The following is a 27,370-nucleotide window of genomic DNA, read 5'->3' on the forward strand; positions in this document are numbered from 1 at the left end:
ACTAGAACCCAGAGCAATGGATGCAAACTACAGGAAAAGAGATTCCACCTCAACATTAGAATGTCCTGACAGTAAGGGCTGTTTGACAGTGGAACAAATTCCCTTGGAGTGTAGTAGAGTCTTCTTCCTTAGAGATCTTTAAACAGAGGCTGGATGGCCATCTGTCGGGGATGCTTTAATTTAGATTTCCTGGATGGCAGGGGGTTGGACTGGATGGCCCTTGCGGTCTCTTCCAATTCTATGATTCTATGATTTTGTTTATCAAAATGTGTTTACAGTTGAAGACCCACAGAGGTAATTCCTCAAACATAGGGCATATTATTGTTTTGTACCTTCAAGTCATTTCTGACTTATGTTGAACCTAAGGCAACCCTATTGCAGGGTGTTTTTTTTTGGGGGGGGGGCAAGGTTTATTAAGAGGAGATTTGTCTTTGACCTCTTCTGAGACTGAATGTGGCTTGCCCAAGGCCATCCAGAAACCAGTTTGTTTCCATGGCTGATCTTGTCTCCAAAGCCATAGTCACACTCAGACCATTACACCACACTAGCTCTCTTCCAAACATAGGGTTATCATCCTTAAATACTACATTACACAAAGGAGTTGGAAATAGCCAACTACCAACTCTATCATCTATTTGAGTGGATGGTTACAGTATTTGTGAAGAAGTGGGGATGTCAAAGCAAATAATAAAACAAGGACATCCTCTCTTTACGCACACATCCTGGGGCTGTAACAGTGTCTGTTTTGAAAAAGGCTAGCATAAGGCCTCAAAGATCAACACCATCTTGGCAATTCCACATGGCAAAGGGCTGCCAAGGATACATTTCCTTGTGCTATTTATTCAGCTAAAGAATACTTGCAAAATTGCTGGAAAGCTTATTGTTAAATGCCGTTCACCTGCTGCCCAATCCAAGGTGAGCCCCTGGGAGTAATACAGTTCTTCCTGTGCTCCAACATTTCAACATGCCATGAAAAATAGCAACCCTGAAAATCATGCTGGCACATGCTCTCAGAAGGTGGGTGTGAGAGCAATGCTAGGAGGTGCAGTCTTGCTTATATGACAAAAGACAAAGGAGAGTATAAATGAATGAATTGGCACATCATGAGGCAAGTGCAATACACCTAACACTCTGGCATCAACTGACAGCCTTGGAAGGGTGATGCTGTAACAGTTTCTGTAACAATCCAGCAGGGGATGGGAAGAAGCAATGGAGCTGATACACATTTGCAAAGGAGGAAAAGGTGTTTATGTGTATTTATATACTCTGTCCTGAAAGACAAGCTAGGGAACATGTTCTCTTAAAAAATTAAGTAATCCAAACTTTATACCTGTGGCATGTTTTAATCATCGGGAAATTGGTATAATTTGCCCTACTCTGCAATCTGTTGTAGTATCTCTCTCTCTCTTGTTTATATTTCTGCTCTGTGACTTTTAATACATTTAGATTGCTTGTATATGGTCTATTTTTTATTTTATATCTCCACCACTCAAGAAATCATTAAAATATGGAACAAATGTTAATGCAATTCTTCTATAATATTCTTATGCTATTACAGTGCAAACTAGCGAGCTTCTCTTGACATGTTTTACCCATCTTCCTTCACATTGAAGACTGCAGGAATTAGCACCTTAACCTACACATATGATTTAAGATTCCCATAAGTTATGATAATTATATGTATGTATGTTCAAGGAAGGGGGAACAGAAACAGGAAGACAGACAAATTTCTCTTTAGTTTCGCTTATTCTTTTCCCCCTTGCTATGCAGAAAAGAGAGCACAGGAGAGCTGGGCAGTATAGACTATTCCAATATAGGTTTTAAATGAACTCCACACTCCAATATAGGTTTTAAATGGTGTGTGGTGAGCAAAAGGTGTAATGAGAAGAATCTCAACTATCCTTTCTTTCCTGAGTACCCTTGAAAACCACAAAACAGCTGATAAATCCTTATTGATACTATAGGGTAAAGAAAGATGTGTCTTGAAGTTTTGCAGACCAGCTAGACTGTAACATATAAGATCAGGAGAAACCTCAGTGGGAGAGAAGTTTTGCTAGGCAAAAATATCATAAGTTCATCTTATTCATGGAGGAAAGGTGTTATGGTATTATTTCTGCTGCTGTCTACATTGATAATCAAGACCATTTCAAGCATTCTACTATTTATATCCTTCATTAAAAATCAGCCTACTGTACAAAAGCAATCTTAGGATGTTTGCTTTGGTTACCAGTAGATGCAACCAGCCTGGACCAAAAGTGTTTGGTACACTTGGGGGGTGAAACAGACCACCGCAAAGGGCTGGCTTGAAGCCACCCCAGAGAAAGCTAGATTGGGGCTGTGGCAATTGTACACTGTAGCCCCAATCTGCCTTTTTATCAGCCCAAAAAGAAGAGTCGCTCCTTTTTGTGCCAGCAAAAAGCCAGCTTTTCTGCACTGCCGTGGTTTTATGGCACTCTGACTGCATGAGACATCTAAATGCCTTGCTGCCGGAATGCATAGAAGCTGGCCCACATGTGGGCAGTTCAGCGACATGAAACTGGCTTCTGGGTATCTTGGGGATGTGCGCTGTGCATATGCCATGTTACCAAGCTGGCTAGAAGCCGGCTTTTCACGCTGGTCTGTTCCAGATCTTGGAGAGCATTGTCTGAGTTTGCATCCACACTGTATAAATAATCCAGTTTGACATCACTTTATTTATTTGTATATTCTTATTAGAATTTTAAATATGGAATATAGATATTACATAAACAATTTGATAAAATACATAAATTAAAAATCAGTTTTAACATCCATTTCATCTCATTCATCTCTATTGTCCTCAAGATATACATTCCCTTAGGTTTTAGATGTTCAGACCTTCTAGAATTCCTCATACAATGATTTTCTTTTCTCCAATTCATGAGTATAATTACATAATCATTTAACCGTTTGACATCACTTTAACGGTCCTGGCTCAGCTCTGGTGCCACAACAAACAACACTTCTCAGAATTCCATAGCATGGAGCCAGGGCAGTTGAAGTGGTGTCAAACCAGATTATTTCTGCAGTGCATATGTAGCCTGAGACTGCCATCCTAAGAAAATACTCTGTTAGCGCCTGTTTTCAAATGAGTTTGTCAGGAGAGAGACAGTAGTAAATGTTTGCTTGCATGCTTGGTCGTATTTATATTTTTGCCTTCTTCCTAGTATGAGATCCAAGGCAATTTATCACAAATTAAATGAAACTGGGTCTATAATCTAATTGATATAAATGTTAAAACGTTAAATAAAGAAATATTAAAAACAGTTTAAAAATAAATTTAAACATAGTATAAAGGATACAAGTAGAACACACTGCATTAAAAAGACCTTCTGCCACAATAAATTAAAAGCCAAAGGTCTGCCTAAATTATTTATTTATTTGTTTATTTATTTATTTATTTTGCCTTTTAGTGGAAAGCAAGACAGGGGCTGACTAAGTGTCCTAGGGGAGAGAATTCCAGAACTTAGGAGCAGACACCAAGAATGTCATCTTCTCTCTCCTTACCAGTGCACTTGTGATGGTGGGAGAAAGAAGAAAAAGCCTTCCCTTGTAGATCTTAAAAGTTAATGTGTGTGATAAAGGTTATGCATGCAGGAAGATAGATTGATGTATTCACATGTTAGTTCATGTGTATGGAGAAAGAACATGGATATAAAATTTTCAAACGATCTTTCAAAAATTTCCTGTTATTTATTTCCATTTTAAGCATAGGTCCTACAAATTCTCTCTGAGGAAATCTGGATTATGGGAATGGAAGAAACAAAGTTATGGTATACAATTTTTCATAAATTTTGCATAGTTTGAACAATTCAACCTAGTATTCTTTTTGTCCACTGGCAGTATAACCCTAAGATTATTGTACATCACATTAGGCCATTTGTCTTTCCTTTGCTTCCATAAATAGCTCACTATCCTCACCTAGTGTTTTGACTTATAATGGCACAGAGTCCAGTAAATGTTTCTAAAATATGGATGCATTAGGGGAAATTTCAAATGAAGTTCTGTACCATATGAACAATGCTCTATGAAGGATAGATTTATTTTCAATAGGGAAGTCATTGTCTCATTGGAAAAAGCACACACCTTCACTTGTTCCCACAAACACTACTTACCAGAAGGCAATGAACTGGGTTTCCTCTCAGATCTGTGTCAGGGGCCTGCAGCAAATGCCAGTCTCTCCCTTTATTGTAGGTGATGAAAGTTTTCACTTGGTTGTCAATCTTCTTGTTAGCCAAGAACATTCCCTTTATGCCTGCTACCTAGGAAAAATTGACATGACTGAAAAACAGATACATTTGACAGAGATTGTGTCTGCATTGCTATTTATCAAACTCAACTTCAGGACACAGTCTACAGTTTGCACATAGAGCAGATTCTATAGTGAAATATGGATTGAACTTTCTCATATTTTCCTTGGGTTGGTGAAGACCAATACAAAACACCATCATGGATTCAAAGTTCAGAGACTGTAGGAAAGGGCTTCAGCAGAGAAAGCAATGAGGAGAAAACTTTAATACAATAAAATTTCTAGGATATTACCTTTACAGACTGGTCCTTACACATAAAAAGAAAAGTTTTATTTATTTAGAATATTTTTGGATTACTCCTTTGCTCACAGAGAAATAGATTGTTTGAGGAAGTGTGGAAGACAAAACAAAAACAATGCATTTATTGGAAAAACATGAAAACAAAAGTAAGGATAATAACAATAAATTGAATCATCAAGTATTAAAACTTGTTTTCACTAGTCATCAGTAGAAGAACAAATAGGATGGTGCTTCCCCATGGAGAGTGTGCTACTAAACAAAAGGACCTGTTTCAACAACCAATCAACTTTATCACTTTAGGATGTGGATCAGGTAAAAGGTACTTAGATGAAGAACACAACGTCCAGGTAAGTTCTTACAGTTGCAACTGGAGTACAAAGGAAAGCAAGTGAAGACATTCCTAGAATAGAAGGGCCATTTAGTCCAACACCCTGCCATGCAAGAATGCATCTAGCCTCTGTTTAAAAACCTCCAAGGAAGGAGACTCCACCACTCTCTGAGGGAGTGTGTTTCACTGTCGAACAACCATTGCAAACTGGAAGTTCTTCCTAATATTGAGGTAGAATCTCTTTTCCTGAAGCTTGAATGCATTACTCTGTGTCCTGATCTCTGGAGCAGTAGAAAACAAGCTTGCTCCATCCTCAATATGACATCCCTGCAAATATTTAAACATGGCTATCATGTAACCTCTTAACCTTCTCTTCTCCAGGCTAAGTATATCCAGCTTCCTAACCGTTCCTCATAGAACATGGTGCCCAAACCTTTCACCATTTTCATTGCCCTCCTCTGAACATGTTCCAGCTTATCAACATCCTTCTTGAATTGTGGTGTCCACTAGACATAATATTCCAGATGAAGTCTGATCAAAGCAGAATAGAATGATGCTATTACTTTCCTAGATCTAGACACTATACTTCTATTGATACAGCCTAGAATAATATTGGCTAACTGCCACATCACATTGCTCACTCATGTGGTCCACAAAGAGTCTTCCACATGTACTGCCATCAAGCCAGGTGTCACCCATCCTGTATCTGTGTATTGCATTTTTACTGCCGAAGTGTAGTATCATACACTTCTCCCTGTTTAAATTCATTTTGTTAGTTTTAGGCCATCTTTCTAATCTCTTAAGGTCATTTTGAATTCTGATTCTGTGGGGTATTAGCTATCCATCCTAATTTAGTGTCATTTGCAAATCTGATAAGAATGGCCTCTATTCCATCATCCAAGTCATTGATAAAGATGTTGAACAGCACTGTGCCCAGGTTAGAACCCTGTGGCATTTTGCTAGCCACTTCTCTCCAGGATGATGATGAGGAGGCATTGTTAAGTACATTGTTGAGTCATCAACCAAAACAATCTTTTAAGACAGATGAAATAGTGGTTTCATTTTTTAAAAAAGTCATACCTTTTCTTCCTCATGGATTTTGTATATCCCTAACAGCACCATTGCTGGAAAAGCCCAAGGAATATGGAGTCCAACATATCATTTCATACAGTGGAAGACACACAAGCAGGGAAAAGAGGCAATACATTGCTCATCTCCCATCACCTCCTGAGCAACAGGGGGGTATAATGCTTCTGAACAGAGGTTCCTTACAATTATTATACTTAGAAGCTACCGATAGGACTGTCCTCAAGGAACAAACTCCCTCGGAGTGTAATGGAGTCTCCTTCATAAGAGGTCTTTAAACAGAGGCTGGATGCCCATCTGCCGGGGATACTTTGATTTAGATTTCCTACATGGCAGGGGGTTGGAATGGATGGCCCTTGTGGTCTCTTCCAACTCTATGATTCTATTATTCTATGTTATCCTTCTTTAAAGTCTTTTTTTAATCCATCCATCCACTTGCCATAATCTCCTTTCAGCCTCTCACTGGTTTCTAGATAAATAGACATATCATTGTCAACTCTCCCATGCCTAACATCCAAATTAATGAAACAAAAGGAGAAACAAATTCAAGATCTTAAGAATACATGCTATTATTTATGGGTAATAAAAAGGACAATTTTTTCAGTTTTACATACATGATGCAAGAAGCAACATTAAAACATTATCCAGCTTTGCTTTGTCATACAAGCTTGGCTTTCTCCATCTGGTGAAAATTAATAACACAATATCTACCACAGCATGAGATGCACTCTGTCATTGTGCCAATTTCTGGTTAGTAGTGGGAGGAGGGAGGAGGGACTTTTGTCTTTCAGAGGAGCGCTTCTGGTTCCTGCATCCTGGAACAGTTTTCTTGGCTGGGTCATACAAGAACTGCTACCTCTGATGCCTCTTTCTTCTCACCTGTTCTGATTTAATTGGCAGTATATTTGAACAGTAGGGAAAGTTACTTGAGTTTTGAGCTTACATTGGTAACTATCAATTCAAGAAAGAACATGAACAAAAGCTAAAAAATGAGGACAATTCCTTTCTTAACACATCTGGCAGGCAGTATAGACACTGAACATTTACAATGTTTGCAAGGCTTTCTGCTTAATTTATATGTCTGGGATCCAAGAGTTCATATAATTTGTATATGAAGTATGTCCATGCAGTATGCTCCATTTTTGGTGCCTGGCCCTGGACAAAGGTAGAGATGGAAGTGAAGGCTAGTGGGACAGTAACAAGTTGATTTTATTGATTTGTCTGTCTCAAAGAAAAATACATATCTACATGTATAGATTGAATGCCTATGACATTTTTCTGATGTTGGAGATGTTAGAAAGGGCAATTGTTTGTACATGTACACACACACACACACACACACACAGAGAGAGAGAGAGAGAGAGAGAGAGAGAGAGAGAGAGAGAGAGAGAGAGCAGAAGACAAAGGATAATATACTCAGGAGCTTCCAGTTCAGGGGTGGGAATCATGGAAATTGCTAGCCACATGCAACTTCTCCAGGTTGGATTAGTGGGCCTTGGGCTTCTCCAAACTACCCAATATCCTCAAATAATGTTTAGTTCAGCTGTCCCTGGAAACCTCCAGGAGAAGTTATTCTCTTTTAAAACTTGTTTTAGTGAAAAAATAAAAAACAACAAAATACCCCCAACATATTTTTTTTTCAAACTGGAAAAATAACTGATCTTTCAGTTATTTCTGAGTCCATGTATAGGGACTGGTATAGCTCCTCAGGAACATGGGGATAGAAATATGGCCACTAGGCTTGAAGCTTGCCTTTTCCCACACAATGAAGCAAAAATCCTATTTGTCTTCTGATTTTCTGATGAAGAAACTAGGTATTTCAGAACTTATTGAGTTAATTCCTTCCTGACAGCCTCAGCACCTGTACCTATAAAAGAATAAGATGAAAATATAGTAGGTACATGGAGTGTACAAATGCCCCATCTGATGCACCCTCCCCCACACCCAGCTGCCTTAGACATCTTTATGTATTTATCATGAAGATCATGAAAGACTTTTGTAAGCATGTTCTGCAAGATACATTAACAGAGCTCTCAGAATCACAAAACACACATAACCAAACCTTTTCCTGATTTTCACACTAAATGCACAGAACCTATGAGGCAGCTATGAGAAGAAGTGGAATGTATAAGCACACTCATATCCTTTCCCTAGTTTGCTCTCCTCCTTCCCCGCTCCTTCCCAAAGCTTCCTGGAGAGCAGAAGTGCCAAAACCTGTGCAATTGGGTTTGGGCACTAACAGGAGCTCTAACCCTGATTAGGACCAAAGATGTGGGAGTTAAGAATGCCATCCCAAATTTTGAAGACCACAGAATTGCAGTGAGAGAGGGCCCTGTGCAATAAGTCCATGAGTGTTTCTATTATATCGGCCATAATGCTGTACATTTTACTGTGTATTCTGTTGAAGCTGTGCTTTTCTGAGCATTTGGGAAAGTGGCTGTCACATTTGTGAGCATCAGGTTGTTGTTAAAGGCCCAATAATTATTCTTCTGTTCACAAATATGGCAAAGATTTCTGAAAGATCAATTGTACACAGCTTTATAGTATACAAGTTCACTTAGACCACACAGCACATAGTTGACAAAAAATCCTAATCATTTCTATTTCACAATGAGTGCTTAAAATGCAAAGGTGAAAGTAAATTAGCAATAGATGACATGCTTTATGTATTTTATTTTTCTGCAGGATATTAGATTTTTAAAAAAGAAAAGAAGGAATATTTTAATGGCACTAAACAGAGTTCCAACAATGTAAAGAGAGTTCAGCTCCATCAGACAAAGCTATTTGGTTTCATCAGACACTTTGCAAAGAATGTAAGATGGCTCCATATAAATTGTAAATCTGTAATTTGCACACATGAGATAGATTACAGAAAATGTCCTCATGGCTATCTAGCTACAAAATTCAGTGTTTCATAAGTGATATTTGCCATTATGTGATCCGAAAACTACACTCCCCAAACATTTAGAATCAGCTATTGATGTTACAAGGTATGACAACTAATGTTATGGATGAAAAATAATTTTACTGGACTTGTGACTCTGTTCGAAAATAGACATTTTGCACCTCAGAAACTCAGTGAGAAAAAATGCACCTCAAGTAATGAATTATATGAGGCCTACACATTATGTCAGCTACATGCAAAACTACAACCAGAATTCCATTAGTGAAATATTCTGTTGTAAGTTATTGGCAGTAGTATATATGTTTTGAAGGAGTTATTCTGTAGTCCTCCACACAAGAACATCACTCCAGTATGCAAGAACAGCTGGAGGGCGTAAAATGTTGTTTGATTCCCACAGTGAGTGCTTAGGTACATCATTATGGCCTGGCATGCTTTCTGGTGGTACTTGAGCTTCCTGTGAAGTATGGAACTGTCTTATAGTGGAGCGATGGTACATAAATTGCCCCATTCCTGTTCAGTGGCCAGAAAAAGGAGCCATGTCTAGAAGCTTCCTGGCTGCTCTTGCATGCTGGGTAGGAAGTGCTAATAAGGAAGCTGCCTCTGTCTCCCTCCAACAACAGTATAAGTACATTGGTGGAATTCCATGTTCCACTAGAGTACTGGAGGGCTGAATATAGTCTGGTGTGTATATTTTAAAATAGTTAAATATGTGCAACTGAAGAAATACATAGTTTGGTCAATGTGGGAAAATGTGAACATTAAAATGTGTACACATTTCAGTGAGGAAAGAAGGAAAACAACATCTTGCAACACGAAATATATAAAAAAGGCTTGGAAGAAAATTCTGGTAGGATTCAAAGAAAGTGAACAAAATTGTGAGTCTGAGAACTTCTATAACTAGAATATATAGGGTAAGGTCCTGTTTAGAGAGTTGAACTTTTTGTGATTATGGCATTGCTTTCTAGATGTTCACAGACTCTCTGTCTAATTAACTGCTCCAGAATTTTCCTGGTATTGATGTCAGACTAACTGGACAATAATTGTTGGGATCCTCTCCCCCCCCCCCCTTTTTGAAGATGAGGACAACGTTTGCCCTCCTCCAGTCTGCTGGGATTTCTCCTGTTCTCCAGGAGTTTTCAAAGATTATTGCCAATGGCTCTGATATTACATTTACCAGTTCTTTTAATATCCTTGGATGTAGTTCATCTGGTCCTGGAGACTTAAATTCATTTAGATTAACAAGGTATTCCTGTACTATCTCTTTACTTATTATGTACTGAGATTCCCCTAATCTGGCCTCTGCTCCATTATCCTCAGGTTGAGCACCCTTTTCTTCTTTCAAAATAAAAAGAAATGCAGAACACAACAATCAGAGGATAATGGCTAAGTGTGGAAAACTTTACCACTGAGAACTACAAGTGCAATTGCCCAGTAGATAAGGTAGCAGGAATTCCCTGTATAATTTTATCCTACTTTATTTACATTAATTTATTTGAAGTAAGGTCAAGTGAGAAAAGTGAGACCCTGGGGCCACATGTGCCCCACTGGATTGTTTTTGCAGTCTTTAACCATCCCAGATGCCATACAACCTCCCCTGTCAGTCCAAAAAATAATAATTCTCTGTCCTAGAATTTATCCCTGCATTGATTAACTGGGGGGAAATGTCTTCAAATCCAGAAATGGACTTGCAGCCACTTGGGGTGTGGGGGCAAGTTCCAGTGAGAGAAAAGTCATCCCACACACAGAGATACACATAATTGCCAACCCCTGTTCTAAACTTGTCCCATTTTAATTACATCACTTCCTCTGCAGTTATTAAAAAAATATTAACAAAGGTCATAATTTGACTCTGGCCCAATAGTTGCTCACCTAAAAGACTGGGGATTGAGGGAATACATACATTCATCAAAATATGCTAGATTACAATGTCCCTCAATCCTAGCCAACATAGCCAGTCCAAAAACATCTGGAGGGTGAAATATTATCTCAACATTCCCTTCAGCCACCATCTTGAAGGAGAGAGAGAGAGAGGCAGGCTAGGTCCAACTGCCTTGCCTAGAAGAAGACTAGCCCTCCCTTCAGCCACCATCTTGAAGGGGAGAGAGGCAGGCTAGGTCCAACAGGCCTGCCTGGAAGAAGCAGAGCCCTCCCTCCGGTCCATCTGCCTTGGTCCAGGCCTCAGAGGGAGAGAAGAATGCTGGACCTGATCCCCTCCCCTCCTCACCATTCCCTTCTCCTTTTGTGTTGTGTCTTTTAGATTGTAAGCCTGTGGGCAGGGAACTGTCTGGTTAAAAAATAATAAATGTAAGCTGCCCTTAGAGCCATTAGGGCTGAAGGGCGGGATATAAATACCTAAATAAATAAATAAATAAATAAATAAATAAGAAGCACAAATGTTCATTTAAAAAACCCTGTGTACATACCCACACCCTAACATATTATTACTAATAAAATTTCAATCATCCTGGTTCTTTTTTTTTCTCCTGCCCACCACCATTGCAACCACCTAATTTCTAGCTCAGCAGCTCCCCCTCCCTAGTTATCTGTTCCCTATTTTCATTTACTCCATAGCCTCTCATAATTCATAGCAATCCTACTGGGAGACTTGCACAGGGTGGCTTTCAGCTCACTCCTAGCTGGAACAATCAGACTGAAGGGAACGTTTTGTGCCAGCCTTGGTGTCAACCAATATTCTTTCTATCTAGGCAATCAGCAGATATGACATGACCAGTCTGATCACATCAATTTCAATCCAGAGTGTTATGAACTGTCAGCCTAATAACACAAAAGCTTTTTCTTTGATTCCTCACTCTCTTGGGATGTAGGACACCTTTACATAATGCAATGAAACCACTCCTCAACCTAATGGTAATGTGAGGCATAAGCTTTTTCAACAATCTGTCAAAGTACTAGTGGTATTAATGTATTGTTTTAAAAGAAATCCCCCTCAGTTTGATCAGGACATGGTATGCCCACTCCCCCCACCATTTTGTGTGCTTCTAAACATGGACCATTCAGGCTTTCTGCATGTGCATAGTTGTGTCTTTGTGTTTGCCAGTTAAAGATGCTCAAAGTCAAGTGTCAATGTCAAAGTTAATTGGCCCAGTGTCATTCAAATTCAAGCTAGACAGCACAGGGAGACCTCTTTATGTAAAAATTCAGTGTCTCTGAAGCATTTTGCTACACAGCAGGAATGACCAAGTGCAGCCCATCAGGCTTTATCCCTCCGCTGAGACATTTTTATCTGGCTCCTGGTGGTCCTAATCCAAGTTTGGTCAAACGTTTGCCCATAACTTCAGTCTTCAGTAAAAGAAAAATGTGTTTTCCAGATGTAAGTAGGAATGCTTGAGGATAATATTTGTCCACATTGTTAAGTGAAATGACCTGATTTTCATTTTCTGGCTGAATACACAAATATAAACTCAGTACTTGTGACATCATTCTTGGCTCAAACAAACAACAACCAAAAAAAGAGTTCTTAAAAAGTCTGCTTTGGGATAAGGCTCATAAAAATGCATACATGGGCCCCCCAAAAAATGTATTTCATACATTTTACATATGCAAATATTTGTGTGTGTGGTTTTTACACACACACACACACACACACACACACACATATTGATTCAGAAATGGGATGGAACAGATGTATGAATTAATGTAAGCAAAAATGGCATGTACTAAAAATAAACTGCTCTATTTGTTGTTATTGTGTGTTTTCAAGTCATTTCCAAATCCTAAAGAGAAACTATCACAGTGTTTTCTGGGGCTGAGAGCATGTGACTTTTTCAGTATAGCTGTGTCTATTACCTACTTGTAAAAGAGAGACATAGGACTTTATCACATGGGGAAAATTGAGGGTTTAAAACAGCGAAAATCTCATGTTACTGAAATGGTGGCATCCCATGCTGGCCTCCAGCCATTTGATATCAAAATATAACTGGATCATGGGGATATCAGGGCACTTACAGCTGTGGACAGTGGCCTTAAAGAGTGATTATCCTGGGAATAAGCAGGCAATAAACATGCAATAAACAGCAACAAATCATTCAAGGGATTTCCCCGTGAATGATTTTTTGCTGTTTATTGCCTATTTATTCCTGGGATTATGGCACTTTAATCGCAAAATCATGTGAAAATGTTAATTGCGATTGCGTGATTTTAATGCAATTTTCACTGTTTAAGCTCCTGATTTTTCCCACGTGATAAAGTCTGCAGCTGTAAGTACCCTGATATCCCCATGTTCCATTTATATTTTGATATCAAATTGCTGGAGGCCAGCAAGGGATGCCACCATTTTGGAAACATGTGATTTTTGTAGGCTTCAGATGTAGTCCAACTTCTTTCTTGCATTTAGTCTCAAAGGTGCTACAAGACTTCTTTACATACTATTCAGCTGACAAAGTGTGTAAAAGGCCATGCAGGTAAAATCCTGGGGAGTTGCTGCTACCCATAGTACAAATTACTGAGCATAACAGTTTGAACAATGTTGGGCAGGATGGCAGTGTCATATCTTCATAGTCATTCTAGATCAGGGTTGGAAAAAGTACAGTCTGTAAGCATCACATGGATCTAAGTGCTGTTTTTGTGGCCTCAGAGCCAATTTTTTTTTTTTATTTTGCCTCCAAATATCCCAAAATGCTCTCTGAGGGTGTGAGGACATTTTTGTCTGGGACAGTGTAGGCTCTGCGGAGGCCTTATCTGACTCTTACAAGCCAAAAATGTCTCAGAGGCCACAAACATAGCATAATTGTCCCAAACACACCCTAGAGGGTGTTTGGGAGCACATGGGACAAAGAATTAATTGTTTTGTGGATGGTGCAGCGGAGGGGGGGATATGCTCCTGATGGTTGACCACCTCTGGACAACTGCCATCCTAGAAGCCATCAGTTTCTGTATCATTTCCATTGTGATTGAACCTTCAAGAACTGGAAGAGCTGCCTTTTATCTGAATATCAAAATCCTGTTAAAAACGTCTATCAGAATAGCCTAGCTACTCAAAGTTCACCTTTTAAAAAAGTGATTATAAAGTACTTTGAATGTTGCTCAGACTTGTGATTCTTTAACCCACACTTTTCATCCTTTTATGATGAAGAAAAAAACTGTACAAGTGCTCAGAACCATTAAGCAATGGTGCCACAAGAAGGGTATGTAGCTTGCCACACAGACTTAGTGGGCCGTGCTCCAGGGTCTGAGGTTCCCTAACCATGATATAATGAAGGAGTTCCAGTAATTGTAGAGGACATGCTGAGAACAAGTATTGATTTTCTAGGGCTGTCCTCTCTTGGCACTTAGGTCATACAGGTGAAAACATATTCTTGTTCAGTCTCTGGGTTAAATTAAGCATTATGTTAAATATGTAGCATGTAGTGAATCTTTTGTTTACTTTACTTTCAAGTCAGTGTGTGAAGACCTGATCTCGATGAGGTCCTCCATGTACAAGTTCAGAATCCTTTAGTTTTCACTTTAAAATTCCCTTTCTTCCATGGTGGCTTTAAAAAGTGCTCAAAATGATTGCAGGCAATTTAGTGAAGAAACAGCTGGGGGAAGGATTGCTTTTCCTATGCAAGGATCAGGGTTCCCCGTGTCTCTTTGCACACAAAACATGCAACTGAATGTTGTACATTTCATGCAATGTGTCTACAGCTTCTTTAATGCCCAATGAGCAGCATTGAAAATCTGAAGAGATTTCAGCAGAGGATGGTTAAGAACACACAAAAATTTAAGATAGATTTGTTTTAGGGTTGCTGTAAGTCCAAAACAACTTGAAGGCATATGACAACAACAAGAACAACAACAAAATCAGCATCATTGAAGACAATGAACAGGCAGTCACTAGAGGTTGAATGTTGCTCTAGTATGGTGTGTCCATCGTCAGCACAAAAAGGATACATTCTGGACTCACAAATTAGCATCTAGGTTAATGGCATCCTAGCTTAAACTGGTGACATTCATGTGTGTTTCAGAGAAAGGTGGGTTTTAATTAAAATCAAATAAATAAATATGGGATAAAAATGCACACTGTTGTCACATACCTCATAGAGGTCTATCATCACATTGCCCTCCAGATCTCGGCTGCTCTTGACATTTTCCAAAGCCAGGGTGAAGTAGACCCCTCGGGTATCAGAGATGTAAAGGTTGTATGTATCATTCTGGTTCCATTCCTGAACTGCAGCAAACACCTGGTTCTCATCCGTGCTGATAACGTGCATGTCCTGAGAGAGAAAGCACAAGGAACCATTACTGTCAGGAATCTCACTTGCCTCTGCTCCAAGGGCAAGGCAGGGTAATCCTCTTGGAGCAAGGCAGAGTGCCATTACAGAGTCTAATCAGAAAGCAAAGCCAATCTATTTTACGTGTGCACATGCATATTTTACACATTCTCTCTTCAGCAAATATATGCAGAGCAATAATGAATTGCGGACACATTAAGTGAACATTTACATTGGTGATAGTATTGTACAGTAGCAATAGAAGATGAGTGTGTTTGTTAAAGGGAATGTAGAACATTAATTCTTTTTTGTCCTTCAACAGTGTCAGAAAATTCTACATTTAGGAACCACATCTATGCATGATAGAAATATGTGGGGGAGGAAACCATCCAAGAACAAAGGCAACTGAATAAGTCAAGTATTTATCCATATAAAGTTTCAAATTGAAGCCTAGAAATATAGGGAAAGGCATCATGCATGTTGAGTGAAAATGGCAGGTAGCTATCTATATATTGTATTTTATTGAGATGGGTGTGAAATTTCCTTAATGTTTTGTGTTTTGAAGTTCTTTACTATGGAGATAAAATTACCAGTTTAAACAATCACACTGACATTTGAAACTACAGATACATATTGCTTATGATACTTCTACAGTGTTATTTCTAATCAATTGCGATACTTATAAGGATTCTAAAACTTTGTTAGGATGCCCCTTAACTTTTTGGTTTCTTCTAGAACATAAACCTGCCATCGCTATTTCTAATTAACAGATATCTGCATTTCTATATAGGTGGCCTTCGCTCATTTTTTCTGGCAGATATGTAATTATGTTACTGATAGTGCAATCTGCAGCTAAAGAATTAGAAAATAAATCATTACTAGTAATACAGAATTCAAGTCTTTCCACAGAGCATTGCAAAAGAAAATGACATGTACTGAAGAGCAGAAATAAGGTTGTTGTTTTTTAAATCCACATTCACTAATATCCAAAGGCCCTGTCAGAAATGTTGTTTCATGCTTTTTAGATTGTAAGCCTGAGGGCAGGGAACCATCCAATTAAAAAGATTGTATGTACAGCGCTGTGTAAATTTACAGCGCTTTATAAATAAAGGTTAATAATAATAATAATGCATTCATACAATGTATGGGAGGAAGCAAGGATGGATATGTTAGCTTTTCTCAAATATTCTTATCTCATCCTCTAAGACCTTCACATATTAAGGCCAAGGTCAGAATTAGGGAGGATGCAACATTTTCAGGCCAGAGGCCACAGCTTCTAAGCAGCCTTTGGCCAAGGCATCTATGGTTACATTACAGAATTTTTGCCCAGATTGATTTTTTTTAATTGACAGCTTTGAATCAGACTTGCACTTGCATTGAACTAAGATTCTGCTTCAGCTCAAGACTAGCCAGTCTACTAGTTTCAAAACAGCTATCCATTTATACAAAGTTTCAAGGCCATGATGAAAAAGGGAGGAGGAGATGGCCTTACATGATGGTCCAGTCTACAGAAAATCAGTGTGTGTATGTGTGTGTGTGTGTGATTTTCACTTGGAGTTGGCTTCAGCAGTGAGGGGGAGGAATTTTTAATTTCTGTTCTTGGACACTGTGTGTTGACATTGCTTTTCTGCTACCTTTTTCTATTCTTTATTCCTTCTATAGATTATGAAGCGGAGGAATTGTCAGCAAACCTGTCATGTGCAACAAATACCACTCAAATGTACTACATAATGCGGCCCTTATTCTTTCTGTCAGATTCAGTAATTTGCCTGTTATTTCTGTTGGGTAAATCATACCATGAAACTATCTTCCCACTGACACGGAGAAGCTAAATACAGAGGGGTGGGGAGGGGAGCTCAATTTCTATCATTCTTTTTCTTCCAGAAGAAATAAACACACCCCTAATCTCTTGGAAGGAATGAAAATAAAGTTCTCTTTCAATTAGCAAATACCCTTCTGACACTGGCCATGACACTTTGCCTATACACTTGCCTAAAAAAAACGGCAACCTTCAATAATTCCCCAGTCTTCAGCTGTGCTGGACAGTCAGCATTAGCATGCCGTCCATCTATCTGGCCTTTATGCCTTTCCAGAGAGAGAGAGAGAGAGAGAGAGAGAGAGAGAGCAATATGTTGGGCAGGAATGTGATTGGGTGACTTCAGAGGCTGAAGGGCATTGCTTTCTAACTCACCAACATCCAATGAATGCCCTTCTCTCTGCTGATCAGGGGAACTTGCCCTTTTGTCAAAGTTAATAGCAGAAATTCAATATCTGATTTTTGATCTTAGATGGATACTGTCTACTATTTTCAAGAGTCTATTTTTATTTTTATTTTGAACTCATAGGTTTTCCTTTACCCCAGTGATGGTAGGTTTTGTTACCCTAACAACTCACTGATGAAAAGTGATTATTTTTTCTTAATATAAGAATCCAGAAGAATCCAGAACCAGCTCTGTAGCTATAAGAATCAGCTATATAAATGAATCTGGCAGGAAAACAAGGATGAATCATAAGACACACAGGACAGGATAGAGGTTTGAAATGCAGTGATACCAAGAAGCTGTATGTGAATGAGTGGCAACAAAGGAAGAGAGGAGCTGGCATGAAATTGTGTATGCCAATGCTACATAGAGTTAATTATATCTTGTTTGGGGCTGGGAGATCCTGTAAACAATGCATAACTGGAGTTTTTTTAAAAACATGTACTGTAAATGAACAAAAAACTCTTCTATTTCTCTCATGATTTGAATTATTTTAATTTTGGATTTCAGTCTGTGATTTCAAGGATCCCAGGTGGAAAGGCTACTCCACTCATGTCTTATTTATGGGATTCCCATAGGCATCTGTTTAGCCACTGCTAGACTAGATATTCCTTTGGTCTGATTGTACTATACTTATAAAGGAGAAATAAGGTGATATTTATAGAGGTAGAGTCAAGATTTTTTTTTCTTCAGAGTGAAAGTAGAAAGCCAAGGCTTTAAAACTTTCCTCCTGTCCCTATAAACACTGCTTTTGTACCCATGCAGACAACAGGGTAGTTTCAAAAAATATAGCAATAGCAGCCTCATTTATATACCGCTTAATACTGTACTAAGCAGTCTCTAAATGGTTTACAAGTTTACAAGCTCATTGCCCCCAACAAACTTGGTGCTCATTTTTGCATCTTCAGAAGGATGCTAGGCTGAGTTATCCCTGAGCCCCTGGCTGGGATTGAACTCACAATTTTGTGGTTTCTGGGAATATATCAGGATCAACCATGATTAAAACTTGGATGGGAGACTGCCAAGGAATACCAGGCATCATAGGCTGTATTTCAGAGGAAGGAACTGGCAAACCTAACAATGAGTATTCTTTGCCTAAGAAAACCTTATGATGTTCATGGGGTCATTATAAATTGACAGGTGACTTGAATGCATATACATACATGCAAAAGAAAGCTCATATCTCAACACATAAATCAGAGCTTGGTAATGATGCTGATTTTCCATGTATGTCTTTCACCTGCCTACTTTGCATCTACATACCTACCTTTAAAGTTCAGTGCAAAATTGTGTACTTCTCACATGGTGGTAACCCAAGCTTAATGATAAAAGCAGCAACTTTGGCAAATGCTGTAGGCATTTGGAGATTATCACACGGAGGAGGCAAGCATCCTTCTCCCATCGTTAAATTGTTTCATTCATGCAATCAGGGGAAAGATTATCACACCCAAAGTACTTCTCCCATTCTTCTCCCATTGGTAAACAATAATGGACATGTCATTGGGTATTAACGGGAATTTCCATTAATACCCAATGATGCACCAATTACTGTTTACCAACAGGAGAAGAATAGGTAAAGCATACAGGGGTGTGATAATCTTTCCCCCAATTGTGCAAATGAGAAGATTTAAAGACTGGAGGAGAATACTTGCCTCCTGTGTGATAATCTCCATTGTCAATAACAATTAACCCTGGTGGCACAGTGGTTAAACGCTTGTACTGCACCAACTCACTCACAAACCACAAGGTTGTGAGTTTAGTACCAGCCACGGGCTCTGGGTCAACTCAGTCTGGCATTCTTCCATAGGTTGATAAAATGAGTACCCAGCTTGTTGGGGGCAATTAGCTTACACATTGTAAACCACTTAGGAAGTGCTTAAGTGCACTGATAAGCGGTATAGAAAGGTACTTGCTATAGATGAGTGCTATAATCTTGGAGCACTTATGTTGATTTACACAGTCACTGGATTTATCTTTTTGTTGTTGTTGATTTTTTTAAAATACTTATTGACCTTAATTTGTACAGCTTACTTTATTTGTCATTATAGTAAATCTTGATGGTAAATTAACTGATCATTTTTTCCTCATTTGCTGGCTTTCTCGAATGGTCAGAGTCCTTTGGGAAGTGATAGATATGTGCCAATATACCAGACACCAAATAGGCCAGTAAATATGCTTACTGCTGTTAGTTCAAATGTACATTTACAAAATATAACACAAATTCATTCTTTGAAAGTGCCTGAGGGATTCTGGGAGTTGTGGTCCAAAAAGTAGCTTTGCCAAGTTCTGAACAAAACGAGTAACAATAATCCAAAATCATCTGTTGGTGCTCTGAACCTGTACCTTTATGATGTTTATGCTTCCCTTCAGCATTTAAATTTGTTAATGCTGGAATCTCATGCCAGTACTTACCTCTGTAACCACCTCGAAGGTGAAGAATCCAGTGATCAAGCTTCTTTGGGTACAAAAATTACACCCCTCAATTCCACAACTTGCTATGGTCTCTAAGAACTTTTTACACCATTGATTTTATTTGGGCAAAGTAATTGAGCTGAAAGAGATTAAAGACTCTCTAGTCATAAAGGACCTTGCTTGTTTCATTTCCTTTTGACTGTGCTGTGCTTTGTTCATTTTTAATAAAGGCAGCCACCTGCTTTGATAACAGCATCCTAAACATGCCTTTTTCACTGTAGCGCTGTGCATACAGATTTAGCTGCTCATCCTTTGAAGATGCTGTGAGATTGTAATGAAGCACCTTGTTGCCTTAAATATCACCCTGTAGGTGAATTCAACAACATCTGTTTCTTGTGCTGGGTGACAGAGAGGGACTCTTGGGGCTTGTTAAGGAAAGTGGCATGATACATCACAGGAAGCTGCTTGGGAAATATTTAATAAGAGTCCTTTCTACCAGGAATTAAGTCAGCTAATAAATGGCCTACCTAACAACTGGGAAGAAATCCTGAGGCTGTCAAGAAGCATCCTCAAGGAGATAAGGAAACCATGATAGCATGTTCTTATCATATGGGAAAGATACTTTCTACTGCTTCCTTCTCTTCTGCCTGGCCCTTGCATATTTTGCTGGCTTGTATTCCAAAATATAAGATACTATCAAAACAGTTTGAGTAAAGAGCCAGGACTGACACCTCTAAGCTCTCTTAACCCATCAATCCTGCATAATTGAGTCAAGCTTTATGACAGGGCTGTGAGACCTGAAGAGCCCAAAGTAATTACTTGTGACTGCATAGAAGAATATTCTGCCATTAGTATATTGTTTGAATATTAGACCGGAGAAGCCACTCTGAAATCTTGTGATAAAAGGAGGAATATAAGAATCTTTAAATGAATGAATAAATGAATAAATAAATAAGATATGCTTGTCAATTGAGATAAGGTAGTCAGTACCTAGTGGTGGAGGAAAATCCACAGAACCAGAAATGAGTGCAGCCACTCCTGGATGTTTTCTTCACATCTACTGTGTGTCACAATGTAATCCTACCGTGATTTCAACTAAATGCTGATAATGCTCTCAAAGTGCTATTTCCTGCCTACATGCACAGTTTCATGTCAGCTTAGGACAATACAGGGAACAAGTCTCACTGAACCTGCCAAGCAACAGTGGTAGACAGAGGAATTTAGCACACAGCTAAAAAAAGTGACTTACCGCTTTCGAATTCAATTCTAATTTGGGATGTTTTTTGATATTATCACATGTGTTTTGCCACCAATGCCACTGGCTGGGTGAATTCCACATAATTTTCAGCTAGAATCCAAGCTCAGAAAGCCTCTTTTGAAAACTGGAAAACTCATGGCTTTGAAAATCACTTTTTTTAGCTGTGCGCTAAATTCCCTTCTGATCTCTATAACCTTTTTTCTGATCTTTACAACAACCAAAGCTCCTCTAAGATTTCACAGTTTTGCTGTTGTAGCCCTTCTGAACCCTCTCTCTGAGTGACCATTCTGTGTTTGATTGAAAGCATGGGGGGGGGGGGGTCACAGATGTACCAGCCTGTGGATCTTGGCAGAAGATGCTATTGGTCTGTGTCTAGCATAGTCAATCCCTTCTTTGAGCCTCTCCCATGCTTTCCATCAGCCTTGAGATAGACATTTAAAGTAGCTACTGCAGCAAAACTGTGAAGTTTATCGCACCGGTCTTCAGGGCCGTTCTCCCATTCCGTTCCAGAGGGAACGCTTTTTGAGAACTGTTCTGAACAGTTCTCAAAAATTCCCCCCTCTGGAACAGATTGAGAACGGAAGAGAGGGGGAACGGAACGAATGAGGGACTGGTGTGTGCGGTAAAATCCGTCCCCCACTCGTTCCGTACTCGTTCCTGCTCCTTCCGTCCCGTTCTGCAGGCATAGCATTCTTTGGCTATTCTTTGTTTTTACACCTGTTCCTTGTACACCTGCCTCTTCCATGCTCTTCCCTCATTGCTTTTTCGCCTAGACAAAAACTGTCAGCTCCTTGTAGTATTGGCATGTTGTTTCCTCATCAGAGTCTATTATTATTATTATTATTATTATTATTATTATTATCATCCCACCTTCCTCCCAGTACACGGTCTCAAGGCGGCTAACAAATCTAAAACAGTAGTCCAAGTAAAAACAGTATAAAACATGCAAACTGCATAATAATTTTATTGAATCATTCTGTGCAACTTAATCTTAGTTAAAATGTCTAATACAGTGGATCCTTGTTATACGCTGGGGTTTGGTTCCAAGATCCCCCGTGTATAACAAAATCCGTGTATGCTCAAGTCCCATTAAGTATAATGACATAGCAAAATGGTGTCCCTAATAAAAAATGGAACATCAAGGTAAATTTATACTTTTTTTAACATTTTCAAACCGTGTATGCTGGAATCCGTGTATAAAAAATCAGTGTATAAGAAGGGCCAACTGTATAAATTATGTGGTTTGTAACATGTGTTGACCTATGTGCTAAAGTGTTTAGCTTGTCATATTTGAAAAAGATGTTATATAAAACATATATATAAAACTTTATTTATATACTGCCTTTCCTGTAGATCAAAGCGGTTCACAACATAGTAAGCATGTGACACATGTCACAGTACAAAACAATAAAATGGCTCAGTAATTACAATCACAATTTCATACAATTTCCTAAAAACCTGAACCATATACAGATCCTTAAAACCATCAGTTGTGGTGGGGAGACTCCTTAATCTAAACAGAATCGGAAGGATATGCTACTTGAAAGAGGTGGGTTTTTAATGCCTTCTTAAAGGCTTCTAATGTAGAACAGAGTCGGATCTTTTCTTGGAGTGCGTTCCAGAGGGTAGGGGCTGTCGCCGTATAAGCCCTCCGGTGAGTTGCTGCTAGTTGTAATTGCTAAACAGAAGCTGAGAAAAGTTGTGATTTCATTCATTCAGTTCTGACAACGTCCTCAGTGAACAAACAATCTGTTGCTTATGCATGACTTGTCTAATTCTAAACTGTCTATAAAAAGCTGCTGCTGTGAAATAAAATTTGTCCAGCAGAGGCATTGCTGTGAATTGGACTGAGAGCAGTTCTGTTTTTCTGTGAATCCTTTGGATAAAGTGTTTGCATGGTACCTTCCTATCCAGTTTCAGGGCTCAATCTAGCCCCATGTTTTATTTGGAGGATACAGTAGGGTTAATATCTTAATCCAACCCAAGAGTGGGACAAAGATCAAGTTTTTGGTCAGGATCTGGAAGAGGCAGATCTGTAGCCAAAGGTCAGAATGAAGACTTAAGATTTCAGACTAGACACAGTCCTTTGTGGACAGAGTGAGAAATCAGTCATGAAGCCAAAGTTATCCAGGACCTATCCCTCTGGTCAGCTTGTTTGACTAGACTAATAGAGCCACACGGGGAAGATTATTTTCATGCCTCTATATCCTGAGACTCTGTACATGGACAGAGTACATGGACTCTGTTTCCAGAGGACAGAAACCTGTAAGTGACTTGTGCTTTTCTAACCACTACAAGATAAATCAAGAAGCCCAGCCCTTTTCCTTTCAGTCAGCTATTCCTTTTCCTTTTAACAGGACTCAAGTCAATAAGCAAATGGCCTGCCTGAATTTTTCACAGAAATTAAAGAAGATGGGCAGATGGAGACTAAGCATTTTTTGGAAAACCTGACCATCTGATTGCAAACAACCTTTATTATCCCAAATGGTCCAAGCAAGCTTCCATTTGGTATTTTCAAGTGACCTTTAGCACATCCATTACAATAACGGGATGAGAAAGGTTTTGATGACTTTTTAAACATCTCTAGCAAATAAGCACTTGAATAACAATTATGTGATCTGACAGGATAAATCTTCCCATAGCATTTTGAACTCCTGAGGTTTGAGTCTTAAGTCAGCATTGTCTGAAGGGCATTCTGGCATTCTGAAACCATTTGGCTGGATTTGGGAATTTCAAATATTAAAACAAGACTCTAGATTTTCAAAAGTTAAAGGCTTAGCACATTCTAAAACAAATCAAAAAGGAATCCTCTATACAGAGGCTAAAACATTCATCCTGAAACCTTAAAAAGGTAGAGTCAAGGATGTTGATATTACCAAGGCCATATGCCTCAGTGGCTGCATCCCCACTGCAGAAATAATCTAGTTTGGCACTGCTTTAAATGCCCTGGCTCAATGCTATGGAATTTTTAGAACTGTAGTTTTGTGTGACATTAGCCTTCTTTGTCAGAGAGCACTGACAGCAAACTATAATTCCCAGAGTGAATTTGAATGCTTTCATGGCTGGCATCCATAGTTTTTTGTGTTTTTTTTCGGACTATGTGGTCATGTTCTAGACGGGTTTCTTCCTGATGTTTCGCCAGCATCTGTGGCTGGCATCAAGATGGCCACATAGCCTGAAAAAAAACCACTATAATTCCCAGAATTCCATAGTACTGACCCATGGCAGTTAAAGTGGTGTCAAACAGGATTATTTCTGCGGTGCAGAAGCAGTCATTATTACAATGTCCTGTATTTACTTGCTTCAGGTCATTACATATTTATTTATTTCACAGGTTTATATCCCACCTTTCTCCCAAAATGGATTACAGTAATTTTAAAAAGACAAAACAAAAACACAGATTATAAAAGATAAAAGATAATTAAATATTAACAACATTAAAAAATAAGTTAAAAACAGCACAGAACTAATAAAAAGTAATTAAAATATTAAAACAGCATACTACATTATACCAAAAAATTTCACTCACCAAATGCCTACATGAATAAAAATGTCTTCAGCTGTTGTTGAAAAGAGAGCAGGGAGGGAGCCACAGACTGGGAGCAGCCACAGAGAAGGCTCCCTCCTGATTCCTCATCAACCACACCTGCAAAAGTGGTGGAACTGAGAGAAAGCCCTCTCCTGCCAATTTTAGGAGATTATCACATTGAGCCTTACTGTCCTTAAAATGTGATTAAATCATCCCTAAAGCACAAGGATGTGATCGCCGATTGCACTTGTCTCCTGTGATGAAATTGTAATGGAGGTGTCCCGTCATGAAAGTGTGTGCACAGACGCCATTTCTCTGCATAATGGAAATTCCCATTATGCAGAGAAATGGTGGCTCCGTGAAATATATAGGAAGATACGGTCCTTCACATATTCTGACCTAGGCCATTTCTGAATTCTGCAGATCCTTGAATCTAGCAAACAGTTTCACTGATACTATTTTTGAATCATGGTACAATGAAATAAGTTATAGGGAAATAGAATTGCTCAGCAATGATTTCCCTGGCCTTCTTTTTTCCACTGAAAAATTATTCGATTCAAAACCCTTGATCATTTCTAAGTGAAATTTGCTTCTTTGTCCCCAACATACAGTGTGCCCGCATCATATGCAGACGCATTATATGCCGCTTTCAGCGTATGTTGAAAGCAGCGTGGGAAGAAGCCGCGCTGCATGCTGGAAGGAACAATGGCGCATGCATACGTGTTACTTCTTTTACACGGGGGGTCTAGAATGGATCCCCTGTGTAAAAGAAGGGTGCACTGTATGTTAATTATTTTTCTTTAAAGGCTCAGATGCAGGCTCTGCTTCTAACTTTTTATTGTCCTCAATTACGGAAGATTTGAAGCAAAAGTACCAACACTATCTTTTTTCTTTTAAATTCCATCAGTAAAGTATGCTACCAGCATGTGAGGTGCTGGGGAGGGGGAGACACAGCATTTTAATAATAGAAAACTCTAAACATCATTAATGAGGAAAATGCAAGACTAATTATTTTCCAACTAACTTAATAATCAATCAGGTTTTTGAACTGATGTCCTTGGGCAGCTGCAATATTGACCTTATGGGGGGTTTTCTGCTTGGTGTTCAAACATTTTCTTGAAAAGAAACTAAGTGTGTAATTTAATTAAGAATTTTCTCAAGCAGCTGCTCAGAAGCTACAAGATCTGATCCTAGTGTGATTTGAAAGTGCATGTATGAATTTTCTGGACATAATTGCTTACCTTTGGCAAGGCATATTTGGGAAACTTCATCTGTGCAAATGCATTTCTCCGATAGGACACATAGTAATGAGGCCGGCCTCCTGATGTCAGCTGCAATATATAACATCGATTTCTTTTATTATCAGGGTTATTATTATCACTGTTTCATTGTTTATGGCATGGAGAAAATAGCAGGCATGCTGGAAAGAGGAATATACCAGTGACAGCACACACAAAAAATGGCACTGCAGTTACAACAGGAGACAAAATAGCCATCATTCTGGTTGTCAGCAATGGAAACTGACAGTATTAAGTGGCTTAAGCAATTCAGATTGTTTGTACAGAAAGACAAAAGGGCACAGGGAAACCTACAAATACTAATGCCTGGATGCTGCCTTCTGAATCCTCAGCTGAGCATGCCACAATTGCAATACTTAAGTCAATGGCACTTGCTTTTTATAGCTAACGATTGGGCCTTAAGAGTATAATGACAGAAGCTTCATGTTCTAGTCAATCTCAGAAAAAACCTTCCTCCCCAAATGTAAGGCCTTAAAATGTTGGCCAGATCTATCAAGTGCTGTTAAGTGCTCTGGATATTACAGAGTGCTCCATTTATTTAACACGGATCATTACATGTGCCAGGACCAACAATGTTGTCTGCACCTGCCAGACATGAAAATCTCTCTTACACTATAGGTAAAAGCTAAGTCCAAACACAGTCCAAACTCTTCTCTCCCATATATCAAAGAATGGACCAAATGTGAATCTGCATTAAGCTTGAATTAAGTAGCTGGATAAATTAAATAGTTGTTGTGAGAAGTCAACAAACAAGAGCATCTTGATATTGTTAAATATAGCAATACTGTTTATTTGTTAACCTATTGCAACAGATGCTTGTTCTATTGTTTTTCTGTGGCATCAGCCTTTGCTCTTGCTCTTGATGTGCTCCTCAACACTCAAAGGATTCTGCATGATTTTGCAGCTATTATGGGGGTGGGTTACTAAGGCAACAACTACTTCCTTTCTATGGAGAAGAATGGATATCACAGTTTTATTTTGGGGGGGCGGAATCCCAAAGGGGAGGTATAATCCCAGTTCCAAAATCAGGACCACATAGAGCCCAGCCTGAAAAGTAGGCACTGAAACAAGCCAGAAACCTCAGAGCCTCATGAAATAGTTTGAAGCCAGATAATTTACAGCTTCTCTCCATTCTGCTTGCACTTTATTTCCTTCTCTTTTGTTACAAAATGGACAGCAGCAGGAGGATAATGAAACTCAATACCATTCAGATATATTCTCTGGCTTTCACCTGGAACATAGCTCAGCTGAATATATCTCATCTCCATCCTTTTTGCAATAATCATAGCCCATGCATGACAATCATGGCTGATTACCTCTCTCAAGCACTCCGTTTCCATTTCTCCCTCTCACCTCCTTCCTCCCCCTATTTCAAACTAATAGAAAAAAGCTTGATTGGTCTGTTGAGACTGTGGTTTCAGATTCTGGCATACAAACTTAAAAACCTGGTGAGATAGGAGGATACTCCTAGAATGTAAGATGAGATGGGCTGATTGGCAAGGCAGATTATTTCTGT

The 27,370-nt window shown here is 39.0% G+C and overlaps 1 protein-coding gene across 1 annotated transcript in view; it reads right to left on the reverse strand.

Moving 5' to 3' along the window:
* SORCS1 (sortilin related VPS10 domain containing receptor 1) overlaps positions 1 to 27,370 on the reverse strand; it is a 539,126-nt gene that overhangs the window by 102,037 nt on the left and 409,719 nt on the right. The window contains exons 8-10 of the mRNA XM_089508330.1: positions 25,798 to 25,887; positions 14,920 to 15,099; positions 4,134 to 4,280 (exon numbers count right to left, since the gene is read on the reverse strand). Of these exons, the coding sequence (XP_089364456.1) occupies positions 4,134 to 4,280; positions 14,920 to 15,099; positions 25,798 to 25,887 (417 nt within the window). The remainder of the gene's footprint in view (positions 1 to 4,133; positions 4,281 to 14,919; positions 15,100 to 25,797; positions 25,888 to 27,370) is intronic.

The sequence above is a fragment of the Sceloporus occidentalis genome, unplaced genomic scaffold (assembly GCF_023333645.1).
Source record: "Sceloporus occidentalis isolate IW3139 unplaced genomic scaffold, rSceOcc1.0.p SCAF_2, whole genome shotgun sequence".
Taxonomy (NCBI): domain Eukaryota; kingdom Metazoa; phylum Chordata; class Lepidosauria; order Squamata; family Phrynosomatidae; genus Sceloporus; species Sceloporus occidentalis.